At 42.5% G+C, this 27,254-nt stretch overlaps 2 protein-coding genes and 1 pseudogene across 3 annotated transcripts; 2 read left to right on the top strand and 1 right to left on the bottom strand.

Annotated features, from left to right (window-relative positions):
* The first annotated feature begins 14,430 nt into the window (after window positions 1-14,430).
* LOC104914417 (feather keratin B-4 pseudogene) lies at window positions 14,431-15,364 on the top strand (annotated as a pseudogene). The gene is made up of 2 exons (XR_014879845.1): window positions 14,431-14,498; window positions 14,773-15,364. The product of XR_014879845.1 is annotated as a feather keratin B-4 pseudogene (transcript).
* Window positions 15,365-21,047: 5,683 nt separating this feature from the next.
* Window positions 21,048-25,732, bottom strand: LOC146542714 (feather beta keratin-like). The gene is made up of 3 exons (XM_085209545.1): window positions 25,693-25,732; window positions 21,584-21,666; window positions 21,048-21,392 (listed from the first exon to the last, which is right to left on the bottom strand). Exons 1-3 carry the CDS (start codon window positions 25,730-25,732, stop codon window positions 21,048-21,050), a joined length of 468 nt encoding a protein of 155 aa, XP_085065671.1.
* Window positions 24,839-26,513, top strand: LOC100550719 (feather keratin B-4). The gene is made up of 2 exons (XM_010723897.3): window positions 24,839-24,939; window positions 25,721-26,513. Exon 2 carries the CDS (start codon window positions 25,742-25,744, stop codon window positions 26,096-26,098), a length of 357 nt encoding a protein of 118 aa, XP_010722199.1. The 5' UTR covers window positions 24,839-24,939; window positions 25,721-25,741; the 3' UTR covers window positions 26,099-26,513.
* The last annotated feature ends 741 nt before the right edge of the window (window positions 26,514-27,254 follow it).

Raw genomic sequence — 27,254 nt, 5'->3', positions numbered from 1 at the left:
TTCCTGGGTTTGGCTGAAGCTGCCGCCACACCAAGCCTTTGCACAGTAATGCATCCCTGCTCGGAAGAGACTCTGACATGAAGTGAGGAGCGACCACAGGCAATGCTCAGCCCCAGGAGTGTCTCTCCAAGGCAATCCTGGACACTACACTCATACAGTGACTATAGTTTCTGTAAACATGCCCTAACTAGCTTCATACTAGCAAGCACACTTAGTGCTAATATTAGGTTAGGCTCTTATGCATTCTTGGAGGTCAAGATGCTTAGGGAAGGAAAACAAACCCGTTTTCTAAGGAATGGAGTCCCACAGAGGCTCTGAGTTGCTGCAGCATGGCTGGGGTTGTGTGCAAGCCAGAGTTTACTGCTATAGGCTGCCTTCATGTTCTCAGGGCTTCAAGAAGGGGTTTGATGCTTAAAATCCTGAAATGAAAGGAATCTGGGGATGGGACTGTTGGAGTCACATGCTGGTTAGAATAGGGTAATCAACACAAACAGCAAGCAAAACAATTACTGTAATTACACGTCAAATTTTGTTTGGGGAGTAATGGAACCTAATGCACGAATATGACGTTATTTTCTTGCATCAGCCTGGTGGTCCAGGACGGTATATAAAACCACCCATGATTCAGACACCTTTCAGCAGGTTCTCGTGACTTCTCCTCGGTGAACAGAGTAAGTTGGATTCTGATATAATTTCTTCTTTCTAAAAAGAAAACAAAAGCAAAAGCAAACAAAAAAAAAAAAACCAGAAGATCAGCATTTATTGAAATATCTGGGTTAATTCTGGGGTTGAATTTTGGATTAATATTTTGCAATTTTGTATAATCGTCAGGAATTTATTTTCATAAGAAATTCATTTGCTTATTATTCATTTGAAGACGGCAATGGACTGAGGCTTTAAAATACATTTGAAATCTGGATAAAATTAAAGGCATCTACTTTTGTTATATAGAGATTTAATGCATAAGGCCTTTAGGGAGCCTTAGTTTATTTTAGCAAGCAGTACACATTTGGCAGCGTTTTTCAGACCTCATGGCTACTGATTTTTATCTTACCTTGGGCAGAGACAAAATGGGTGAATATTGAGATAGGCAATACAAACAGTGAGATGGTGAGATGGCTGTAGTCCCCCCTCAGAGCAGAGGCAGCCCTCAGGACACCGCGTGTCTGTGGATGTGGCCCTGCAGAGCTCTTGGTCTGAATTTGGGAATGATGCACCTGAGACCCTCTTGGGCACTTGTCCCGAATAACCCAGGACAATATTTTGGCACTGCTAAATGCAGCTCTGCAGAAGAAATGGCAACAAAGTGAATGTCTACTTAAGGTGTACATTTCTCCAGGAGTTGCTTTGGGTGTTTTTCTACTATTTATGCAAAAAAAATGCTCTTATGCAAAACATTCAACAGGTTATGAAAGCATATATTAATCTATATATATGCTTTGTACTGTATGTATGGATTTGGGTTTGATTTCTTAGGCATTCATTTCCCATGGATTTGATTCTGCTGAGGGAGTTGCAGGTCAGTTGAAGAGCACCGGACTGATAAAATGAAGCAGCTTGAAAGGGTGGGAGCCGAAAGATGTCTGGATTAGCGTTTAAGGACCAGGAGAAGCTTAGGTGAATAATGTCTATTTTGGCATTGTGTCTAAAACAAAAAACAAAAATTCAAGAAAAATAGCTTGAGTCAAATTGAACCCCACCTAGGCTTTTCTAATATACTGCTCAGCTAGAGAAAAAAAAATAAATAGGTAATCGTTTTGGCTAAAAACAGAGTACTCCATTCAATCTCAAACAACAGATTGCCTACCTCCTTTATTTGGCCCTTTGATTAGGCATTTGCATAAGCTTGAAATGACAGCTCAAAATATAGTTTTATGTTTTCCAAATTATTTCTCTATTCTTTGATTTAGTTTAAAAGTGAAAGGACATAGAATCCATGGTGTCTCTTCAGGGTTAACATTTGCTTAGCTTCAGCATTGACCTTGCCCTGTTGGCTCTTTGAGGTGATATTTGCTCCTCTCTTGCAGGTCTACAGCACAGCTAAACAATGTCTTGTGAGAAAACCCTGTGCACAGAGCCATGCGCTGCTGTAGGCAATGTGAAAGGCCCCGAGCCCTGTGCTGCTGCCTGCACTGAGCCCTCCGTCATCTCCTGCCCTGACTCCCGTGTCATCATCTTCCCACCACCTGTGGTCGTCACCATCCCAGGGCCCATCCTCACTACCTATCCACAAGAGACCATCGTGGGCTCTACGGAGTCAGCCGAGCTGGCCAGCGCACTGGAGTCAGGTGTAGCCATTGGCTCAGCGCAGAAGGGGGTTGAGTGTGCACTGCCCTGTGCTGAGCCCTGTGCTACAAAGCTTGTGACAAAGTGTGAGGTCCCGTGTGTGGCACCGTGTCCACCCCCGTGTCCACCTCCATGTCCACCTCCGTGTCCACCTCCATGCGTGCCCCAGTGTGTGCCCCAGTGTGAGCCTCAGTGCGTGCCTCAGTGTGTGCCAGAGCGCTCCTACACTTATTCCACCCAGTGGAAGCATCCTTGCCAGAGAGGCTTCTGCAAGAATCTCTAATCAGCATACCCCAGAAAATAATCACAGGAAAACAGCAAGCAAAGGAGTGAACGGATATGGATCGTCATTTACAGGCATGGCTTTCAAGGTTCTTCCAACTACAGAGGGAAGCACCCCAAAATCAGGACCTTGCTTCTAATTCCCATATAGTGCTTTAGCTTAGATTAATGCTTTCTTTATTCTTGTGGCTTTGCACCTTACATCTGTGCTTTTAACTTCCTCTACACAGTTTGACTTTGTGATTTAAACAAACAAAAAAACAAACCTAGAGATTTGAATGTCTCACTCAGCAAAAATGAGGAAAAAGAACATCTTGATGAAATGCACCACACTGGAATGGGTAACTGGTTCTAGCTTTCCTTGTTTCTAGAAATTTACGCTTTTCTAGACTTCATTATTCTTTCTGCAAATGTTTACTCCACTCTGCATTCACATTAAAAGGCTGCTGCATCAAACCATTGGCCCTCTGAATCTCCTTTTTCCTCTGCTACTCATTCGCAATGCTTTTCTGGAGATACTATATTATATAGAGGAACAGAAGCTGTCCTTGACCCTTTTCCCAGACCAGTCACAACTTGATGCCCAGGGGAAACTAAGGGTTTGGTTCTGCTGTGAAAAAATGGAATATCTTCTGTTCAGTCTAGTCTGCAGCCCGGAAATCAGTGAGAGCAAGTTTTAGTCATAGGGAAACATGGATTTTCTAAGGTATATGCCTCGAGATTATAGCAAAATGTGTATTTTCTAAAATTTTATATTCTAATGTGTATCCAGTCCTATGTGGAAGTCTTCTGACAGGTTGCAGTTCTTCATATTTCTGCATTAAAACCTTTCCAGCCTGCTTTTGAGAAAAACAAACAAACAACCAAAAAAAAAAAAAAAAAAACAACCCACCTTCACTCATGAATATTAGCAGTCACCTGGAGACTTGAAGCACCAGTTCATTACTTCTATGTCTGCCCAGCTGGTGCCAGCAGTGAGTCCCTCCAGGCAGACGCTACTTGGGAAGTCAGCTGTGTCCTGTTCATGCCAAGCAACTTCACATGCTGTTTTTATTCTAAAGATTATTTTGATTTCCTTCTTCTCTAAATGTGTGCTGGCTTATTTAAAGCACAGTCTCTTTGTGCCTAGGAAATACTACGTCATTCTGGCAATTATATCCACTCAGAAACATCCCAAGATTTCCGCAGAACAAAGGGCCGCCTGGGTGCCTCACTGGCACCTTCCAAGGTATTACACATGTAACATGGTATGTTAATACAATGTTAATAGTATATTACTTGGGTTACATTCCCCAAGACTCTGTAATAACTCTGATCTAGAAAGAAAAAAAGGTCATGATTTCACATACATTTACCTCCGTGTTTACTCAGGATATTTTATTTCAGTAAATGGACAATTTCCAAGATCAAGTTGCTTTCTTTTGTTTTATGATGATAGCTTTTAACAATCAAGACAGACAGCTGCTTCCAATCATCTTGATTTCAAAAGAGAGGCATGCTGGGACCCCTTAGCTGAGCAATTCCAGGTATACAAGATCATCTTCCAGGTGCCTACATTTTAGAAGGCGCTACTTTTTAATAATAAAGCAGTTGACATGACAAAACACCAAAAGTATTAAAGCAGAGGTTCTGGGCACCAGCAGAAACATCTTCCTCTGCACTGCCCTTCCCTGCCAGGTGGGGCCGTCCTTGTAGCAGGATATTCCACCATGGGGGAGCTGCTGGGACAGTGGGGCTGCTTGGAAGTGCAGACCCAGCCGGAAGTGCAGGCCGCAGCAGAAGTGCAGGTCCACCAAGAAGTGCAGACCGCAGTGGAAGTGAAAGTCCAGCCAGAAGTGCAGGCCCTGGTGGATGTGAAGATCCAGCCAGAAGTGCAGGTCCCGGTGGAAGTTCAGGCCCCAGCAGAAATGCAGGCCCACCAAGAAATGCAGGCCCTGTTGGAAGTTCAGGGCCCAGTGGAAGTGCAGGCCCACCAAGAAGTGTAGGCCCACTCCAAAGTGAAGGCCCCAGTAGAAGTGCAGGCCCCAGTGGAATGGAGGCCCACCCATAATTGCAGGCTGCAGCAGAAGTGCAGGCTGTCTGCACACTGAAGCTGCTGCCCTCCTGTGGCGCCAGCCTGCTCCTCTTGGGCCTATGGAGAATTCTCAGAATGTGCTGCAGGCAAGCTGAGGTGCAAATTTAACTGCAAATGGTGGTGCAAAACCTGTCTGAAAGCCAAGGGGCATGCTCCAGTGCACACCTTAGGCCAGGGTCATGGTGAACCAGCCATAAAAGCGGCCTGGCTGCATGTCTAGAGTCCTTGATGCCAACTGCACCAGGAGAGCTGCTGCTACACCACAGCCTCTGCAGAGCTTCATGGTTGCCTCTTTGTAAAAATAAACCTGATGAAAGCCTGTGCCAGCCCCTTGCTTTGCCATCTTTTTCTGTTTACCCTGGTAGAGAACTCCAAGTGTCACTTTCCCTGCTGCTTTGCTTTTCACCATTTTATGCTGTTGCTGATGTTTTATTGAATGTGGGTTATGATTATGTTGTTTTTCACAGAAAATTGTATTTGCTGCCTTAAAGCTAAATGACACTTCCATGGAGAAGCTTGGATCAGACTCAGCTGTTGCTATCTTTTGACACATCTGACAGAAATGATAGTATTTCCCAAACACGACAGCTGAGTTCTGGTGTTTAGTTGCTGATATAAATGAAGCAGAAGAGAGATTTGGCCATGCTAGCAGGGAAAAACAGCTAGACAAGGAAGGAAAGAAACGTGTTTGGGAAGACTTTTTTGTTCACGTTTACAAGTGAGGAAGACCTGCTCAGAATGTGGTAAACTTTCAGAACAGTTTATTGAATAAAATCCCTGGAAAGTCTGGGCCCCCTGAATTCATGTGTGACACAAAACTCCATGGGGAGAGTTCAGAAGCCTTCATCTTCATGTTGCTACTTTTGAGAGTTACTTGCCCCTACATAATGCCCTTCGCTACCTGTGATTATGGTTATTCTTTAAAACTGCTTTGATAAAACACAATACCAAAGGTAATATGAGATTGACAAGTATCAGCAATTATTGCATTACGAGCAAGCAGCATTTTCAGAACAGTAAGGAATGTTTCATCACACATTGTGCTCACAATGCCATATCCTTCATCAAGATCTAATCTTTGCACATGAGTCAGCCCTGCAAGTCTTCAAGGCAATATTTAGTTCCCAAAACTTGAGTCAGTAAAACATGCAAATGAACTAAAAGATCTTATTTTGCGAAGGTAGTGTGTAAAAGGTAGATCCTCCCAAGCAAGTTCCTATTCCCTCCCTGTAACACTCCCATGGCAGCCTACAAAAATAAATCATCAGGTTCTAAGTGGCATAAGGAATAGATTTATGCCAAATGAGAAAGAGCGAGAGAGACCTGCTTTCACAATATTTCTAATATGCATATCTGGAGCCCAGTGCCTTCCAAAGTAACAGCTGACCACATATCATATATATTCAGACCAAAGCTTATTTGTGTTCAGAAAAGAAGGCACGGTGTATTTAATGCAGAAAACCCAGGCTGTTGTCTTAGTTCTTAGTGATGATGGCTACACTTTACTGGAGTAGGTCAGGACATAGCTCTGTGCCCTGGGTTTACTCATCACTCTTCACCATATCTGTGTTTCTGTGCTTAATCTGCTCATGCTTTTTTTTCTGTGTTGACGAGCTTGTTGCCAGTGTTTCAAAATGATCTCTAGATTATGTTGAATCACTGTAGAGATCCTTGGAACAACAGCCTGGGAAAGTCTTGGGCTTGTTCAGAACAGGTGCTTCAGGAGACATTGAATTCAGCTCTCTGACCTCAGTGCCGTGCAGGGTTATTAGCATCCCAGAAATTGCTGGAGTGAGATTCCCCAGTGTTGAGTAATTGTTCCTGTCTAAAACATAACACTGATATTATTTCAGTACATTGGTTAAATTAAAGTTTTTTTACTTTACATTTCTTTTTTTTTTCTTTTTTTTCTTTTCTTTTTTTTTCTTTTCTTTTCTTTTCTTTTCTTTTCTTTTCTTTTCTTTTCTTTTCTTTTCTTTTCTTTTCTTTTCTTTTCTTTTCTTTTCTTTTCTTTTCTTTTCTTTTCTTTTCTTTTCTTTTCTTTTCTCTTCTCTTCTCTTCTCTTCTTTTTTTCTTTTTAAATACACAGCCTTTACTCCTGCACACAGTCGAGAGCATGGCTATGGCAGGGAGCTCATGCTTGCATGGAGATCGTCAATTGCACATAGCTGCTGCCTGGAGGGTGCTCTGATGTTGCATATCCCTTTCTTTAGCATTTAGAGGAGGGTTGTGCAAAAATGTTCACTACTTTGATGGCATAGTGTTACTGATGTTGTACTGCGTAGCCTGTTTTGCTTCCTGGGAATAGGGTGAGGAATGGGAACAACCTGTGAGATGGTCACAGGCAAAGGATTCCAACAATGACAGATTGGGATTCATCCTTGTGCTGACTCTAATTGTGTCTAATTGATGGGTGTTTGAAGGTAGTACTCCAGAACACGTGTTATTATACAGTTCAACACTTCTGGCTCTAAGGATTTCTTTAGAAGCTTTTGATTCTGAACAGACTTACAACATCTAACCTGAACTGTGGACATCCCAAGGCAATTTCAGTCACTGTGCTCCACTGCTCCACTGTCTTTCCTAATACATGCCATGCTCAGGGAGGAGGAGCTGGCTTGGTCTGACTTGGCAAGACAACACATATTCCCCATTAAAATAACAGCCTCAGTTTTTCCTGGTAAACAAATCATCATGAAATTTACAAGAGCTCCGAGCTCAACCAGAAAACTCACCACTGAAGTTGTGTTTTTATGCTTTCATTTCATTTTCATTCATTTGTTTTTGCTACTGATGCACAAATGCTAGAGTCCAATGTTGACCAGCACAAACAGGACTGCTGAGTGAAAATATTAGAAAAGTCAGTGGCAATGCTGTCAAGGTCAGCTTTAAAGCAATTAGCATGAGCACTGTTTCTTAACAGTCATTACTATTCTAACACTTATTAGCATCTACTGGTAAATCTAACTACCGTTGTATCACTATCACTCTAAATTTGTCCACTGCTATTTTTGCTAATAATTAAGGCTTATATGGCAAATTCTTCAAGTTTCATGGCTTGACTTTGTGTAGTATCTGTCCCTTGAGGGTTTCCACTATATCTTGAGCATCAAACAATTGGTGAAATTTAAAAACTACACAAATCTACATGTCCATAAGTTCCAATCTGGAATTTTCTACTGATTCCCAAAAAAGGGTGTCAGCTATGTCAAAAACCAGTCTAGCATCTTCCCCCAGGAATTCAGTCATGCTTGTGCATTATTTTTACTGATTTATCATTATGGCTCCATGCTGCAGGTAGTTGTAGCGTTGATGGTAACATCCCTGGCATGGTGCATGGTGGCTCCCCATCCTCATCTGCTTTGGGTTTGGCTGAAGGTAGCATCTCTTTGAGATACCAAAGGACAGGGATGAAAGGTGATAGCAAACTCCCAGTCTGCAAAATTGACAGACACTCGTAGAGGCTTTGCTTGCAATAACTGTGATTATCAAGGTCTTGGGAGAGAGATTCCATTGGACAAAATTCTGTATTATAGAACTATAAAGAGGACCTATGGACAAGGCTGAAGTGGCAAAATGCAGCCTTCTGAGTAGGTATCTTGCCATTCAGTTCAGCAAGATAAAAGGGAGGGTGCCTCCCATGTAGGCTGAGCAGCATAAATATGCCTTTCTTCAATTCATTCCTCTCTTGTGCTTGTTTACACCCTTGACAATTTAAGCGTTGTTCTTTATAGCATAGATTACAGTTGAAGTACGTGGGATGGTTATGAGGAAGCTCTAGGCAATGTTTATCTGGGTTGTTCTAATTTTTCCACAGAATAAAAGACTTCAAAGTACCTCTGCATGATTAACATGGTGTAGATACAGTACTCTGTTATGATAAAATTAATGGCATGTTACTGCAGTTTTAAGTCTTGGTAATGAGTAATAGTTTCACTTTAAAACAAGATCTTATCTCCCTAAGCAGACCCTTCATATCTCTGCAAGTCCAAGTTATTTTCTTTGCCACGAAAGACAGACTCTGGTCATGTTATGCTGAAGTTGAGTAGGTAAATTTTGGAGACTTCTGGTCTTTACATGATGCAAATTGAAAAGAAAAAAAAGGGGATTACCCTTCACAAAATGTGGACTTGTATTGTTTAAAAAAAGATAGAAAGCTGTCCTTGCAGTTCTCCTAATTAAACATATATAATACAAATGATAAAATCCCTACTTCTTCAGTGGTAGCTTTATTATTTCCCTGTGTAAAGAAGTTGTAACTCTCCGTGGAGGTGGAGAAGCCATAGATATATTCAGTGTCTAGCTCTGCTTCCAGCTGGAGGTTTGGATTTCAAGCCAAGCTTTTCAAAATCTAATGAGGAATTGTGCACGCTTACTTTGTAAAGAAACTTTTCAGCTATAACTAGTGATCATAAAGAAACCTCAGTCATTTCTCAATTGGGTGTCACACTATTTGAGTTAAGAACTGTTTAACAATTAACCATAAGCAAAATAATTACAGCATTGAAGGAACGATTCTCACAACAACATCTGATTTGCAAGTAAATAAGATAATCACCAACAAATAGGTCTCGTAGCAAGCAGCTGGAGGAAGTACAAAACACTTGCAGCTGAAAGCTGTTTACTTATTTCTTCCAGCTTTCTCTCTTCAGTGCATCAAGTAAATCTGGGTTTATTTATTTATTTATTTATTTTTGACTGTTCTATCTTTACTTTTAGTTTTGGTTCAGAGCTTTGAGGCTCTCAGAGCTGCTACCTATAACCAGGTCTCTAATGGAAGCAGTCTACTGTGTGGTCTGACAGATGTGGGTTTGGGTTATTGGCAGACTTTGAGTCCTATGTGTACTTAGGGGCTTTCTGTTGCGAATGAAGTATTGAAATTCTCATAGATACTGGATATTGGCATGATGGTGATTAGTTGAATTCTTGTCAAATGTTTGTTATCTCACATGCTGCAACTGAAGATTGAAACTCTAACCTTTATTCTCTTTCCATGTATTCACAGGTTTCTATCTCCTGTGTGTATTTAAGGTCTAGGTGAGTGGAAATACATAAAAATCTTTAGTTTTCAGGATAAGGAACAATTTTGTCCTGAAAAGTAATTCCATAATTGAACGCTCCAGCAACTTTTAGTTGTAAGCCTTGCCTGGTGTCATTTACCACTGTATTTGACCTGGCATTTTCTATAATGACCCCTTTGACTGTGAACATTTCTGAAAAGCTCATTATTTTGTATTTAATGTCTTCCTTGTGCCAAGAGGATGCACTATAGGTAGTACCCTGAGGGGCACTGAAATTCACCTAAAAACTACTGGGCTTTGGGCTGGAGAGCTGCTGTGGGCGGGATTCTGCTTCTGCATTGGTTCCAGGTGTGACCACAGAAACCTCAGACGGTTGTGCTCCAAGCTAGAGTTCTTCTGAGCCCTGAAAGTAGCCAGAATTTCTAATGGTACTTATAAATGGGAAGAATCAGGTCTAGTTTGGAATGAGAATGAAACTTTCTGTTTGTTTTCAGGCTGGCTGTTTACAGAAATCAACCTATCCTATGCTATAGCAAAGCACTCAGCTCTCCGAGCCTCTGTGCACTCGAAGGCTGTTTGTGCAGCCTTCATCCCTAGTGTGGACATGGGCTGACATGTGACATCCTTCACTGCAGGGAGCTGTGCACATCTGGCAGAGAAATAAGATGTCATTCTGCTCTTCCCCTTGTGTTTCAGGCTTGCCTACTTTACAGAGCAATGTCGTACTGCAGAGATGTGTGCATACCATACAGCAGCTCATGTGATGTGACCTGTCCTCCTCCCTTGGCCAGAGCCTGCAATGAGCTGTGTGTGACATCGTGCGATGACTCTAGAGCCATTGTGTACCCACCAGCTGTGGTCCTAACTTTCCCTGGGCCAATTCTCAGCTCCTGCCCACAGGAAAGCATTGTGGGTAGCACTGGACCACTGGGCTTTGGTGTCTCTTTTGGTCCTGGGGGTTGCTTTGGTTACAGGGGCTATAGAAATCCTGTTGGTTTAACGGGCTCCCTTCTTTTTGGGGAAGGATATGATTCTGGGAGTGCATGCAATTACACCAGGTATTACAGTTCTGCATATCCACCACTGGGAAGGGTGTTTTGTAGCCCATTTTCCTACCGCCGGTACAGCACTTCCAGCAGAGTTGGCTCAGGACCATGCTAAAAACATCAGGAAAGCTCACTGCACCGAGCAACCAGGGTCTGGAAAACGTGGCAGAAAATCATGAATAGGAAACTGGATTTGAGCCTGAGCAGAGCTCAGATCTGTCTGCTCTGAATGGAGCCAGCAGAAATGGGTGCTCTCAGGGGTATCTCAAAAACATTGTTATAGGTGGAGCTGGGTAAAGTGTATAACATGTGCACAGCCTATAAGCATCTTTTCCATTTAACACCCCAAGCTTTTGGCACTTTCTGTTTCTGTCTTCCCATCTCAGCATTTATCCCACTCTTCTTGGGGATGGGCTGGATGTTCAGCTATGGGAGTGGGGGGTGAATCCTGTGTACTGCAAGTGTTCTCTGGGGTGCCCTCAATGCCCTTGAGGTTAACTTAACGTGTCCTGGAAAATTGTATGTTGTTTTGTGGTCTTCCACAAAATAATAGAATAATAGTGGAAACCTCATAAGTCTTAGTATCATTTGCTTTAAAATGAATTCATTATAAAAGGGTCAAAATAGAACATATAACTCCAATTATACAGCTATAATAAGGAATGTAGAATTACTTATATGAAACGCATGCCTTTGTATCATAAACATTGCTTTTAATACTTGAAACTCCTGAGGTGTCTGTTTTTCATCTCCTGTGTTATTGCAACTGTTAATTCTGTTTATCACATCCATTAAAAGCCAAACTACACAGCACTGACCTGATGTTTGTTCCACCTCAGTTTTCTTCCCCTTACCTCTGTCTTGATGAAAGTATTTCTCTTCCTTCCAAGTTCCTTGATTTCTCTGCTAGATCATGTCATAAGTCTTTAGTAATTACCAAAAGCAGTTTTCTTCCAGCCAGAAATACTCTGTTTCTTTGGAAAGAAGAGCTTTGCACCTTCAGTTTTAGCTAAAAAAAGAATGCTCTTAAGAGCAAGTGGTTGCCTTCCAGTCATACCCACCGAACACTTCAAAGCACTGCTTTCTGCTCTTTGGGGCCAGCTCTATGCTGGAGCTTTCCCAGGAAATGTACTGGTTCTAAAAACTTTATTGGGCAAAAACTTTACTCATCGCGTTTACCCATTGGAGAGCTGAATTAGATTACACATGATGACTAGTTTTTTATAGAAACCATGTCCCTGCCCTAGTGTGAGCTGTAATCTGTGCTTGTTTGGCCATATCGGGTCGGATAGAAATGCTTTCTTGTCTTTGTTGTTTACCAAAGATAAAGATGTTCCTTGAACCTGCTATGGCAACTACAACACAGAAAATGTATCAAGTCTAAACCCAAGACAGGGCAAAGATGCCCAAGTTAATGCATAGCAATCTACAACAGATTCCCCAGGAATCTGGGGAGAGTTTTTTAAGATGTTGTGGTCATCCTGTGTGTGCAGGAGTGAGGGCAGCCCACCCTCTTTGTGAGCAATTCCAGTGTAGTGAGGCAATAGGAATCCTTCCTCTCATACTTAGAACTAGTTGGCTTTGTTACTCCTTCCTGAGAGCACTGACTGTCTCAGCTCTCTATCTGGCTGCCAACCTCATTTACATAAACTGTCAGATAATAGAATGGTAATTATAAATAATAATGCTAACAAGTACAAGACATGCCTGAGATCTCCTCCCAAAGTCTCACTTAATTGTCAAGGTCTGCTGGTAAATTATTTGGCCTCTGTCTTAATTGTCCCCTCTAGAAATCATCAGCAGTAATTTCCCATTTCATGTTGGCTGTTACACAGACTTGCCCAGAGCAGTATTATACCTGCTGGGCAAAATGCTTAATATAGTATAAAACTGCAAAAGGGAAAGACTGGCTTGAAGGCAGGAGAAATCAGAAAGAAAGAAATGGCTGTGGTGTGCACCTAGATTATGCCTATGTGAAAATAGTTTAGTTTGAATGAGTTTTATAGACCTCATGCTGGACTCTCCAAGTCTTGCAACAACTCCTTGGTCCTGTGGATGAAATCCTTGGTCCTCTGGAATGTAATCCTCAGTAAGTCGGGTGGGTCGTGGTCACATTTGCCAGTACAACACCAACAATCATCTGAGTTGGGGTGGATTCTCAAAAGGATGGTAGAATAGTGAAGGGTGGTGAAGGATTCCTACAATTTCTTTATGTACAGTGTGGACAGTTCCCTATAGGAATAGCTGTATCTGCTACAAGGTGTATTCTATATAGGTGTATACATACATACCCTGCTGCTGCAACATGGAGGAGGTGTTGGGCTGAGGAGTGGGGAGGTAAAGCTGCAGTTCTGGTTGCCAGAGTGAGCACAGCAGTGGGTTAAGGGAAACACCAAACCTGCATTTTCTGGTTCTAGCCTTGCCTTACAGGCTGGACATCTCTAAGAGGGTAGGTGTGTTCTAGGCAGAAGCCTGAGCTGGTAGTGACCTATCTCCTTTCAAAATGAAGAGCATATACAAAGCCAGTTGAGTGAATTGGGCTGTTTTTATTGATTTTTTTTTTTTTTTTTGATAGAATTACCAAAAGACAGGCTAAATAATGTGCTCAGACACACTTGTTGTTTCAGAGGAAGAGCTGGGAGGAGAACCTGAGCACACCAACTCCTCTTTTATTTTCTGTCACTGATCATTGTTTGGAGAACTACGAGACACAAAAGAAGAGATAGTCCAGCTACAAGGCACTGACAGCCTAAATACACATCTCCAAGGCAACAGAAAGAACAATTACTGTCTACACAACACAAAAGAAAAGCTCCTTTAGAGGAACTTAAGGCTACACAGTTGATACTGTCCAATATAACTGACAGAACTTCTGGGGCGGGGATGTGATGGCTAACACAGCCTGCTGACATTAAGTCTTATTTCTGCCTTTCACCTCAAAATACATTAAATCTTTAAGATTATTAAAAGGTATTTCCTAAGCCAAGGGCTGATCAATATGACAATACTTTTGCCTCAATTCCAAGTTCAGTTACATCAGCTGAGAGCTGGGCATGAGTTTCCTTATTTCATAGACAATTTAAGACCAATTATACTAAATAAGCCACAGCCTTATACTCTGTTTTGCAGTGCTCTGTTCTGGGTAGTGGAAAACGATTTCCCTTTACAGCAATTTCCAGCTAACAGTCCTATGCTCAGGATAGACTTTGAATTCAAAACGAAGGATTTGCAAGTATTGCTCGAAAGTGCAGATTTTCTTTGTTTGAATGGAAATAGGAAATAGTAATTAAAGGATCAGACAGACTGCTGTGGCTTCAGGCAGAAATCTGGGACCCTTATTGCCAGCTTTGACCTAGTATTTATAATACCACAAAACACACGTAAGCATCAATATATGGCCACTGCATATACAAATATTGGTTAAACGCAGCAACAAATTGTGAAAAGTTACTTTGAATCTTCGTAACAAAGCAAATCTGATTTCCCTTTGTTTCCAACAAATTCAATAGTTACAGTAAAGACAAAGACAGTCCCCACCACTTTGACATGTAAGACATCTGCAGACAATAACATAGATATATTTCCATGTAGGGTGGAGTTGCTCAGTTAAGAGAAACAATGCACAAAGCAGTTAACTTGACTGACATGTGCAAACAGTGGATTTGGTAAATGGAGGGACAAGGACAAATGATGACATGAATGCAAAGTAGGGACTATATAAAAGTCCCTGCAGCCCAGAGCCTTCAAGCCACTTTGGTTCTCCTGGTTTTGCATCTGCTGTTGGACCAAGTAAGTAATACTCTTTGTGGGACGGGGGAGAGTAACATGAAAAATGTCATTTCCATTTCCATTCAGGTAGAGAGTGCTGTATTACTTAAAAATGTGGAACAAAGTAATGGGAAGTAGAGTAAAATTTATTCCATCTTTCTGACCTTTCATTATGAACAATTTCCTTGTAGCATTCGCTCTCAGCATGTGTTCCTTCACTGTGATGGCTTTGGGTAAACGAGGGCTGCACTGCACTGTAACCCTTGACCAGAGCCTGCCTCTCTCTGTCTTCCAGGCCCACTTCCATCCCTACGATGGCTTTCTATAGGCAGCCTTGCGACTACGGCCGCCCCTTGCTGCCCTGTGAGGTGACCTGCCCACAGCCCTATGCCGATGCCTGCAGCCAGCCCTGCATCACCTCCTGTGGGGACTCCCGTGCCATCGTCTACCCTCCACCTGTGGTCATCACCTTCCCAGGCCCCATCCTCAGCTCCTGCCCTCAGGAGAGCATTGTGGGCAGCTCAGCCCCGCTGGAGCTGGGCAGCTCCTTTGGCCATGGGAGCTACCTGGAAACCCAGAGCTTGGTGGGTCCTGCTGCAGCCGGCCGCTACTCCAACTCCTGCTACACCCACCGGGCAGCATTCCGCCCTCAGAAGCCCTGCATCACTCTGCCACCTCCACCACCCACCAAGACCTGGCAAGAGCAGGAACAGGAGCAAATCCGCAGCCTCTAAGCAAGCACAGAGGTGCAGCTTCAGAGGGCATCGCCAGGAGCTGGCTCCACACTCAGCCATCCTGAGGAACAAGCTTAAATGCCAGTCCCCCTTTGCATGAGGTCTCTGCTCAAGATCTCCTTGCACTCTACTTAATCCCCTTTTCCTTTTCTATCGTGTAAATTTAACTCAATCCCTCTGCGTTGTTCCTTGCAGTATTGCTGTGCTCTGATAAATCCCATTTGTCATTCTCAATAAAATCCTTCCTCCTGCATGATATAAAGTTTTCTTCTTTTATTAATTTGGTTTCTAGTCTGCAGCTCACTGATGCTGAAATAATCCTTGATGAGTAGTATCTAATAAAGTCTTTAAAGGAGATCCCAGGCCTTGCTATGGATCCTAAACACTTCACATGGATGTTATACAAGTACTATATTTTTGGTGCATTTGAGAACCTGAAGTTCCAGAAGAAAATCTGACAGAGGCATACCCACAGTAAAGAGCAACTTGTACCCTTCCATGTTTCTACTACAGGGAAAAGCTCTCTATTCAGTCCTTGCCATGACAAGCTCACACAAGAGTGTTTTTTTCCCTGAACAAAGGAAAAAATGCATCCTCAGATGGTAAGTTAGGTGGGGATTACTGATTTCCTCTCCTGTCAACATCTCTGAGAGCTGGGCTTAAGCAGGAAAATGCCCAGCATTATGCAAGCTATAGTGCATGAACTGGCAGAGCTGAGCTTAGCTAATCATATCACAGCTATGCTTACTGGCCACAACAAAATTGCAAGCTGCAGCCTCATTTGAAGAAATCAGCCTTCAACAGAACATTTTCTATCACCTCAACCATGCTGACATACATCATAAGGGGTGTCCAGAAGAGATCTGACAGGTCAGCACCATTTTTCCACTTTCCGAAGAACTCATGAATATGAAACAATATTGTCCATGAGGTCACACTGCTTTACCAACCAATATTTGTAGCATGTGCAACTTGCCTGGATGATGCAAATTTTTTTCCTGACTTATCGTAATTACTATGATGTTCTCTTCTTCATCATGTTGTTATGCAACAATGCACCTCATGTTTCAGCTCCTTTCAAGACTTCAATGACCAGATACTTCCTGGTATCAATCCACTCCCTCGGTTGATTTTGAGTGGGAATGAATCAGGATCTTCCTATGTTCCCTGATTTTTGCTTACTTCTCTGTCCTAAGCAGTATCAGGCACCTGACTGTGTGGTCCGTGATGCCGTGACAGCGGATATTATCACTATAATTCATTATTTCCTTAGTATCTGGTTGCAGGTATTAGAAGTCTCTTGCACCTTGGAGTTTCAAGGATAATACAGTCCATGCCTCAGCTCCAAATGGATTTTACAACGAATTTTAAGCATTTATAAGATATCGTACAATTGTCAGCCAGTTTCATCCCAACTGAGGTACTTTGCAATGCTATGGAGGGCTAAAACCTGGGACTTGTTTCAGAGAGGCCAGTATCTGGTGAATCTGTATGGGATCAAGACGTTTATAGTAGGATGACGTAGAGAGGCGTAAAGGGAAGCTGGGAATTGCCTAATAGATGCCAACAGTGAGTAAAATGATTACATACTATGAGATGTAATCACTTCTGTTTTGAATCTGATCAAACCTCATACACAGAAGATGCCTCAGATCCTCCTGGCTAGCTGAGAAGCAGCATAAAAGCACGTGCTGCTCACCTCTCCTCCAACAGCTCTTCCTGACTTCTCTGCGACTCAAGTAAGTTGTTCGTTCTCTTTCCCTTTTCAATATACTCTTTTAATGATAATCCTAAGTGAGTCTTACGTGGGTATTTGCTGGTGCACAGACTGGGCAGCCTTTCCTTAAAGGCAGATTGTTGATCCTGCAGAGGATGTGGGGCTGGTGTTATCCAGTTCCTTGATGGACCATGCTAAGTTCTGTACTTCAAGGTTTTTGAGACATCTGGTTCCTAAACCTGCTATAGAAACTGCTGCAATAGGGCAGTGTAACCAGGGGAGCATTGTGTATAGACACAGCAAAAATAGGGGTTGTTTGGAGTACAGAGAAAGGCTAGGAGGAGTTGAGAACTTGGCAAGTAGAGAGGACAAATGTAACTCAAGGATGGAAAGACAACCAGGAACTACAAAGCCATATCAGCTGTGCTCAACAAACTACTCAACCTGGTAGCATCCACAGCAAATACACCTGGATGTGCAAACAGATCCCTGTCCTACCACTTCATCCACATGTATTCCTCTGTCTTCCTCTGTTTCAGATCCACTTCCACTGCAAAACAATGTCTTCCTACAGACAGCTGTGCAACTACCAGTGCTTCAATCCATGCGAGGTGGCCTGCCCACCACCCATTGCCAACACCTGGAACGAGCCATGCGTCACATCATGCGGTGACTCCAGGGCAGTGGTCTACCCACCCCCTGTTGTCATCACTTTTCCTGGGCCAATTCTCAGCTCCTGCCCTCAGGAAAGCGTAGTGGGATCCTCAGCACCAGCTGGCGTTTGGGGCTCACTTGGCTATGGGGAGTCCTATGGCTACAGAGGCTCTCTGGTTCATGGGGGATCACAGGGAAGCAAATTCTCATACCCTTATTGCTCCCAGAGGTTCAGTGGCTATCGCTCTAGAAAATGTGAGCCCTGCCAAACCCAGCAAGAATATACTTGCAGCAAGAGCAGTCAGGAGACTGAATGCAAGATCCAAACTCAAGAGTAAGATAAGAAACATGAGTTTTAAGATGCTGGCCTAAAAAGGATAATCCTTGTTAATGCTTTACAGTATATTTGTGCTCATATCTGCTTACATACTTCTTCCTTTGTTAGAAGTGTGCTCTTCTATTCTTCTTATGGTCCAGATTTTCAAATGTATTAATATTTCTTCTATGCTCAATTGTATGTTATACAAGCATAATGGAAGAGTTGTGATTCTGGGACTTTTTTTCAACTGACACTGCCTGGTGTCCATCAAGAGCTATATTAAGGGATGAAAACTGGACTGCCTCATCAAACTTAAAGCTGCAGAAGAAGAAGAGAACACTGTGCTTGAAATGAAGATTCCTGAAGAAGAAGCCTCGCTTGCTATAGCTTCAATTTCTGTTTTCTGTATGAACATGTTTTTTCTACTGTAAACTTCCCTGCGCTATCTCCTATTAAAAAGTCACTTTGCATTATATTTGTATTCTTGTTTTCTTTTCTATCTGTTTTTCAAGTCAGCTTGCTAGAGACAATCTTCTAATCAGAGTGCTGGTGCTTCTATCCTAGTTAAGCTCCATACAAGAGGGGAGGAGAGACCTTAGATGACTAAAAGTATTACGTTACTCTTCAGCATAGCAAGTTTTCCCATGCTACTGATATATACTGGTTTGCTCAGCCACAGGGAGAAGTATATTAGTTTAAGGACTAATATATTAGTCTAGCAAAAGGAATCAATGAGTGCTAATTCTAAAGCTTTCCATTTCAACTTTGCTTGGTGGGTGAACAACCTTCTTTTCTCTCAATTCTGTTCAACAAGAAGCACTAGAGTGCTTAATAGATGACTTATCTTTGCATTTCACAAAGTGCAAGGATGTTTTCCTTGGATTTCACATATATTGTTTTGGAAGTCACTCATTATGGCCTAACGAGAAATGGACATTTGCCAAAGTGGGGAAAAACAGCGAAAGGTCAGCCAAAAGTCTCATGAATTAAGCTGATGGTGGAAAAATGGGGATAAAGTAAGTGGAATATGATCACCCTAGACACTACTGCACAGGCCAGAGGGATATTACTGACATACATGAGTTCTTGGAAAAGACTGAATATGTATACGAATGTACTGCATATGTATGTCTTAATGCATATGTATGTTCAAATGCAGAACTTGAACTCTAAAATTTTGTGCTTGTTTTGTCATCACCTGGTATGAATTATGAGGAATAAAGGAATGGTGCTTTCTGACACCACATCGATGTTAGAGAGTTTTCTTCCCAAGTTTTGGATGATGCTGTGTTCTTGCTTTAAACTTTGCACTGCTAGGACTTATCGATGTCAAAAAATAATGCAAGGGAAGGAAAGGAGGCACACAGTGATTTTCATGCTCAGACAAAATACATGGAGGAAGCATAACAAGACAGCACAGAATAGTCAGCAGAATGCAGCAGCTCATTAAGGACCCTCATCACAACATGGAGCAGAGTTTGCATTCAGCAAAGACTTTACATCACACATTTAATTTAATTGCACTTATCCTTAAGACAGTAAACTTGAACAGTTCTGATCTAGAATAAGCAAGTTACTACGCAATACTCTTCTAAATGGATTTAATATAATAATAATGCCACAGTAGTAATGTAACAGCTGTGAGGTTACTTAGCTAATTGCTCTCAATTTACACCTCAACAACTGTTTATCGTTTTCAGATGGTCCTTAAGCACTGCTGGATCACTCCCTATTTATTGGGAGTTCTCTATGCTTCTTTCACTTTAAGGTACTCTTCTTGTGGTTATCTAAGCTACTTTCTGAAAGGTGACTGTGTTGAATTCTTTCTTATTCCTGAGGTTTCTACTGAGGCGCTCCTTTGCACAGAAGCTGAAGAAGGGAATGATATCTACTCTTGGTTGTTTGCAATCCCAGCTGAGATAACTTTATGATCTCAGGGAGCTGGTGTCACGCATTCATGGCTGTCCGCTGGTATTCCACATCATAACACCACGTAGTGCACTGGAAAAGTACAGAGGACTCAAATTTCCTTTATTTTAGGCTTGGGTTTCAACTATGGATAATATTTTGTCACTGAAAAGTTGTCTCTGTTGCTATGCACCTGGTAATATTTCCTCTTTATTTCTTTATGCCACCTAAACTTAACTTAAGCTAATATTCACTCTCTATTTCTCTGCTGTGTGGAATTGGGATGGCTCTGATTGAAAAGGCAGGGGAAATAAGGATGAGAAATTGGAATAGTTTTAGAGTGGATATTTAGTATTCCACAATGGTCTTGATGCTTTTAACCAAAGGCTGGGCAGTTTTCTCACACGTGGTTCCTTGTAAAGATTAAATCACACACGCAGTCAAGCCTGGCATGTTGTAAGGAGAGTTACATGATGAATGGATCCCTAGGCACTATGTAAACACTGCTGATGAGTGCACAGCATTCATCTCCTCGATCTTTGAGATAAGAGGGTGGTTGGGTTCAGTTGGTTTTCTGAACCTGCATTACTCCAAAACAGAGACAGCAAACGTGAATGGTATTTGAAGGCGTTCTTAAGTCTTTGTTGGGAGGAAAGAACTATTCATTTTCAGCAAAACAGTGGAAGCAGTGCTGGATGGACTTGGCTGCATCAAAAAAGGGACAGTTTAATAATCTGCCTCAAATGTGAACAGGCACTGGAGGTGTATAGTGTTCTTATTCATTGGAGTTTAAGGCTCAGATGGGTTGGATGAGTCACAGTGCAGGATCCATCTGTGGATCTTTCCCATTAGACAACAGGACATTAGACATATGGCAATAAAAATAGTATTGAAGAAATAACACATGGACCCCAAAAAACATAAACACATGTGGATTGGTTTCAATAATGCTAGTTTTTATTACTGTGACACTGATAAACACTTTGCATAATGAAGACTTGAATTTCTAAGAGTGGAAAAGATGCAGTTTTGAGTAATATGACTTAAAAGCCAAAAGGATTATAAGAAGAAGGCAAGCAGAAGGGCAGTTCCATAGACTGGTGGTTCCCACGGGGCTCAAGGGAACAGCTGGTAGCTGTGGGCAAGCAGGGCTTTGGGGTGACCCTCAGCTCTGCTACACCTCTAGCTCCTGCTGTTGGTTCCTTGCCATTTCTCTACCCCTGCACCTTTAGCAGTGCTCAGCAGGGCCTGCAGTCTCTGTAGCGCTGGCTCCTGCCTTGCTGGAAGGAGGAGAAGGAGCCTCCGTAGATGGCGGAGCCCTGCAGGCCCCTGGGCTGGTCCAGCCCCAGTGGGGCTGAGCTGCCCACGATGCTCTCTTGAGGGCAGGAGCTGAGGATGGGGCCTGGGAAAGTGATGACCACAGGTGGGGGGTAGACAACAGCACGGGAGTCCCCACAGGAGGTGACACAGGGCTGGCTGCAGGCATCAGCATAGGGCTGGGGGCAGGTCACCTCACAGGGTGGCTGGCAGCGGGAGCTGAGCTGCTGGCTCCAGAAGGACATCTTTAGGGTGGAGAGGCAAACCTGCAACACATTGGGGGAGCTGAGTCCTCCTAGCACCCACAATCCATCATAGGGTCCACCCTGCTCAGCCCCCATGCAGCTCTTTCATCCCCTCCCCCAGGTTCTGCACAGCTTTCCTCCAAAGCTATGAGCTGAGATAGCACGAACCTTAACTCTAAAGAGGACAAGGGAAGTTAAGGAATCAAACTTACCTGTCTCAATGAGAAGGAGAAGTGAAGTGCTGTGGTTTGAGGACTTCTGAGCCCTGAGCCATTATATACCACCCTGCGTTTGCCTGCGGGAAATGAGACATCATTTCGAGTTCATTTTGTTGCAAAATACAGCAGTGAGTGTCACTCCCCAGGCTTCTATGATTGCTTTATTCAGTCTTTGTCTGAACAATTATCAGTTTCTCCCAACACCCTCTTGTTTGTTCCTTAGATTTTTGAAGCCACTTCACTTCCTGAAACACAGATCATTATTATTATTTTTTTTCCCTTCTGGTATTCCGAAACTGTTGGAAAACTATTTATGCAAATACTCTACTTTATCCAGCGTGTGCCAAGCACTCTTCAGAATCATAAGTAATGCAATGCTCTGTGGGCTGATTTTCTTCTCTTTAATTCCTGCTGACATTGAGGAGAAGCGCTGCAGGGCTTAGATTGCAGGTGGGAGGTCAGTGGATGCTTGCAGTGTTCTCAGAGATCCAATGCATCATAGCTGGTCTGCATGAAGAAAAGCAAGGGGTAAAGTCTTCTATATCTCTTGACATTGCCAGTGAAAATGTGACAGTGGTCCCCAGTAAAGTAATAAGGTATCCGGAGCTAAAATACAGACATGAATACAATGGGAGAATTTAAAAAAATGTTCTGATAGAGTATCTTTAATGACTCCAAAGAGAAACAAAACCAAACCACAAACAGATAAATGGAGGGAAGCCCATTGGATGACTTCTTCGAAGGAAGAATGCCGAGGAAACCCTGAGCTGAGTAATAGTGTGGAAGCCATTAAGAGAGTGAGGAGTGATGCGCAGCCTGTACGTTCCAGGTTTGTCAGCTCAGACACGAGTTCTCTCTGCTCAAGTCACTCTCAGTGAAGCCACAAGAGCGCAGTGCTGAGTCCTGCCTTAAACCTATGGATATTTATCCTGCGGTCAGTTAGGTTTTGCAGCCATCCCAGCCACAGTTTAACTTGGCCACAACAACAGCAGTCACATTTTTGGCTTAAACTATAGTCATGGTAAGGCATATGTGTTATTTTTAAAGCACTGAGAAATACTTGTTCTCAAGCAGAAAGCACTGCTCAATCTTCCTCCTTGGCAATGACTCCTTTTCCTTTGCATTCTCTTCTCTTTGAGGTGTCTCATCCACTTGGGTGCTGTTAGTTGATGGGTGCTGTTAGTTGACTCCTCCTAGGGTGTAGTAGACATGCCATTGCAACTTGGGTGTGCTGTCACCAAGCGAGACAAATTCCACCCACTCTATATGAGATGGACTAATGGATGGATGATTCCATGGGCTTGGAAAAATCACACAGAAATGTTTTGGCGTCATGGCCTGGGTTAGGATTTCATTTAGAATCTGGAATGAAGGGTGTCTAATTGTTGTTTATTGTAATGGTCCTCTGAACCAGCTGGGAAGAATTGTCCACCATTCTCTTAAAGAAATAATCTGAAATCAGTTCATGAAAGCTTTGCAGGTACATCTGAATGTCTTTTTGATGGTGTTAAACAATTTTTTTTTTTTTTTTATATAGAAAGGTTTTTTTTTACACTAAGTTAGGGAATGTCTTTGATAGTTCAAATGCGAAGGATCCACATTTGTGGTACTGTCAGTTGACATAGAAGAAATATATGCAAAGCTATTCTGTGCTAAATTTGCTTCTCAATGAACTACTTGTCTCTGAATATTGTTTTATAATGCATTTGCACAGACAGTAATGGCTGAGTTGTTCAGACCAGCAAAAAGCATACGAGAGAAAAGCATTAAGATGGGAATTTAGACCCTGCTTTTTAAAATAAAAAACTTGAAGCATGGGGCTGCCACTGTAAACACTGTGAGTCAGAAGAACAACTTTGGGGTGTCAGCAGTATCAGTAGATTCTCCTATGCAGTTTCCTCTGCCCTTTCTGGAGGGCAGGATGCTTCGGAGAAGGCTGCATCTCCAAGAAATATATGATTCATTTGCAAGTAGCACCATGGCTGTCATCACCCATCTCCAAACCGAGTGAAACCAGGTGTGGTTGAGGCAGCAAGAAGAGCCCGGGTGGGTCATTTCCCCAAAATGTGCTCCTTCCTCCTTCCTCCCTTTGTTTCTATTCGTGTCTCTTATTTGTGTGAGTCTTTCACTACTGGTAACTTCAAAGGTGTCTGTAGACATTGCTGGGAATTGACAGGGAAGCCCCAATGCAGCCCTGGGAGAGGCTCCCCAGCCTTTTGCAAGGGACACCTCACAGCATCATTTGTACTGATAACAGTTACCAAATGCAGGAGGTGAGCTGGAACAAAAATTGTGTTTTGGAAGAGGAGTCACAAGGTTACTCAAAATCAGGGATTCAACCTCAAACTATCATGAAAGGAATGGATTTTAGAGGTGGAGAACACACCACCTTGAGGACAGAAACAAGATTTAGTAGCATTACATCAGTGTGAATACACAAAATGCATAGATTATACTGAAAATAACTTTATTGGTAAATAACTGGAGAACTGAAGCTAGGGTATTGGATCAGCAGAATAGAGCTGCCAAAATAAGCAGCCAATCTTTCTGCATCAGCTGCAACTGCACTTAAAGATTTCAGCCTCAGGTTTCTGTAGGGTGATGCATGGTTTGGCTCTGAGATCTTCAGTAATGACCCCATGGAGTCCGTGATGATGAAAGCTGGACAAAAATTTCCCATTGTCCAGGGTCCCTATTATCCATGGATAACATTTACGTATCACTTTGTGCTGTCAGAGCTTGAAGTGGGACGGATGATTTGTATTTGTTTCTTGGCCAGGAGGACTGAAACAAATGTTTCCCACCTCTAAACCCATTAAACTGTCTCGGAAGGTGACTATAGAGCCTAATGTGTCTCATGTAATTCATAGGAAATAATACACATGGGTATGATGCGATGAGTTGCACAATGGCCCCTTACTGAGTGATAATTTGGAAAAGTGGCATCCCAGGTACTGTGTTTATGGATAAATTTCTGAGCAAACTTTGCTCTATGAGGAGTTCAAAAAATTAGGGGGAAAAAAAAAATCATTCCAGAACAAGAGGAAAAAAGATGTATATGTACCTGTAAGGAATTTACAGCTTGAAGCTTCATGACGAAAGCATTCATAAGGTTTTTTTCTGTCATGGTAACAATGACAAGAGCACAATAGCAATCACTGTCACTGAGCAAAATAATTGCATTATCTGGGGCAGTTACAGGTGGAGTGAATTTCTGTTTGATAATGCATTAGGACGTCACGTGTGAGGAATGTCTCACATCCTCCCGATTGCCCAAGAAAGAACATAAAAGCACTCACAGTGCTGGGCTACTCCAACCGACTCTCATTGCTGCTCTGTGCTGAAGAGGGGTAAGTCTGAGCCTTTTTCCTTCTGTTTTTATGATATTTCTACAGCAGTATTGGATTTGAACTGGCACAGAGCTATGATTTTTAGAAATGATTAAAATGTTTGAAGCTTTCTTTTGGTGAGGACTGTCTTCCAGGGAGTAGCAGGCTGTAAATGGGCACGAAAAGGGTATTCAGAGCACTTTAAGGTTTAGAGTAAGTGAATTTAGGTATAGTGAAATGTAGTGGATTTGTGTGTCCTGCAGCTTGACCATTCCTCCTTTAGGAATTTGCCTTCTTTTGTACGCATTGACTACCATAACAAGTGAACTCTGGCTCTAAAATTGAACAAGAAATATACTTCCAGCCATACAGTTTTGTCTCATTCTTTACAATTATTTCTGAGTTTGCAATTATTTCTGAGTTAATTGGAAACCTGTCAAGCATGGTGCTATGTTGTTGTTAAAGTCAGGGCTTTGCTAATTTTATTCAGTTCATTTTATGAGTTTCCACAATTTAGAGTAGAATTTGAGGGGAACTGCAAGGAATGCCTAAAGGATTTGGGAGTAATGCTGTCTCTGACAACAAGCTTGCCCACATCTAGCCCCGTCCCTCCTGTTACTTCACCAAATGGCTCTGGACAACACATTCATTTCTCAGCCTCAATTCCCTCTTCCTTAGAGCTGGAAAACCAATGACTTGCCTTATGCAGTCGCTGCCACAATCACAGGCTATACAGAACCCACCAAGGACATTCCTATATCCTGATCTTCCAACCTTTTCTTGCTCTGTCATTGTGTTTCAGATCCATCTCCATTCCTAGACGATGTCTTGCTACAGAGAGATGATCAGCTCCCGCTGCCTGCCGCCCTGTGAGGTGACCTGCCCCCAGCCCTATGCTGATGCCTGCAACCAGCCCTGTGTCACCTCCTGTGGGGACTCCCGTGCTGTTGTCTACCCCCCACCTGTGGTCATCACCTTCCCAGGCCCCATCCTCAGCTCCTGCCCTCAGGAGAGCATCGTGGGCAGCTCAGCACCAGCTGGCATTGGGAGCTCATTTGGATACGGGAGCTCTCAGGGTCTTGTGGGCTCCTATGGCTCTAGGGGCCTGTACAAATATGGGAGGTCCTTTTCCTCCTATGGATATGGTGGTTATGGTGCTGGGAGCTGCAGACCGTGTTAAATGCACAATGAATAAAGGAAAAGGAGCCATCACCCAACACAGAGGAAGATGCACTTCTGCAAACTCTGGTGGTGGTGTGGCTTTCCTGGGGCATGAACTGTATATCTCTCAATACCACACTTGCATGCAACTGTCAGGCTAATGATTTAGTTTAGTTCTCTGATTATTTCCTCCAGTGACTCCATACAATAACATCTTAGTTATATCAAAGATCTTTACTTGTTGAAAGCTGGGCAAGATTGTGTAAATCTTCCCCTGCTCTTGAAGAGTAATGTGTGTGGAATGTACAGCCTTGGAACAATTCTTTGCCTTCAGTCTTTAATAAGAACCTGACAATGTATCACCTGTATTTTTTGTTTTCTGTCCATCTTCTTCTTATTATTCCCTCATTAAATTTTTCTGCATCAAAACTCAATGTATTTGTCTTTTTTTTTTTTGATCCCCATTCTTTATTTATATACCACTCTTGTTGAGTATCAACCTTTGTAGGCAGCCATATGTGTGTATTCCTTCAGCACCTCAAGCTGGAAAGTGATGAGGTCCTTTAACAACATATGGAGTGCCTTCTGCACAACAGTATTCTATACTAAATAAACATGTTTTGCGACTCATACAACCAAGTTTGAAATTGCCTCCAGGAAAGGTGTGGTTACGATGTGTATTAGCTACATGCCAGCAAAGTAAGTTACAAATGCAAGTGATTTTGAAGGTCTTTCCTATTTCACTGCTTGCCCAAGGCTCTGACTTAATTATATACCTTATGTTGATTTTATGACATTTTCCGTTGTTTAAAAATAGTATGCACCACTCTATGGGTAAAACTTTCCTTGGAATCGCCATCAGGAACGTTAAACTGAACGGCAAGTCTTTGCCAAAATGCTGTGAATTCTTGGATTTGCCCATTAGTACCTCTAAATTCTTGTCAGTCCTAGTTAAAGCAAGTAGGAGAATAATTCTGAAGTCTTCCCCACACATATAAATCAATTAATATTTTCCATATCAGACTTGCACATTAATTCCAACTTACTCATAGATGGATGTGAATTCCAGGCATGTTCAGCATTTCCCTTTGTTGAACAGCAACAGGGTTCCAGGCTGTTGGTTTTTAATAGCTGCGTTTTGCAGAGCTGTCATCATCTGGTGGCATCCTGCTTGA

Source organism: Meleagris gallopavo, chromosome 27 (assembly GCF_905368555.1).
Source record: "Meleagris gallopavo chromosome 27, MGAL_WU_HG_1.1, whole genome shotgun sequence".
Lineage (NCBI taxonomy): Eukaryota > Metazoa > Chordata > Aves > Galliformes > Phasianidae > Meleagris > Meleagris gallopavo.
This window is presented reverse-complemented; position numbering and strand designations above follow the sequence as displayed.

Coding starts and splice junctions, on each gene's coding strand:
- LOC100550719 (XM_010723897.3), top strand. CDS start 25,742: ATGTCTTGCTACAGAGAGATGATCAGCTCCCGCTGCCTGCCGCCCTGT.
- LOC146542714 (XM_085209545.1), bottom strand. CDS start 25,732: ATGGAGATGGATCTGAAACACAATGACAGAGCAAGAAAAG. Junction 21,667..25,692: donor CAATGACAGAGCAAGAAAAG/GTTGGAAGATCA, acceptor CATTTCCCGCAG/GCAAACGCAGGGTGGTATAT. Junction 21,393..21,583: donor TCTCCTTCTCATTGAGACAG/GTAAGTTTGATT, acceptor AATGTGTTGCAG/GTTTGCCTCTCCACCCTAAA.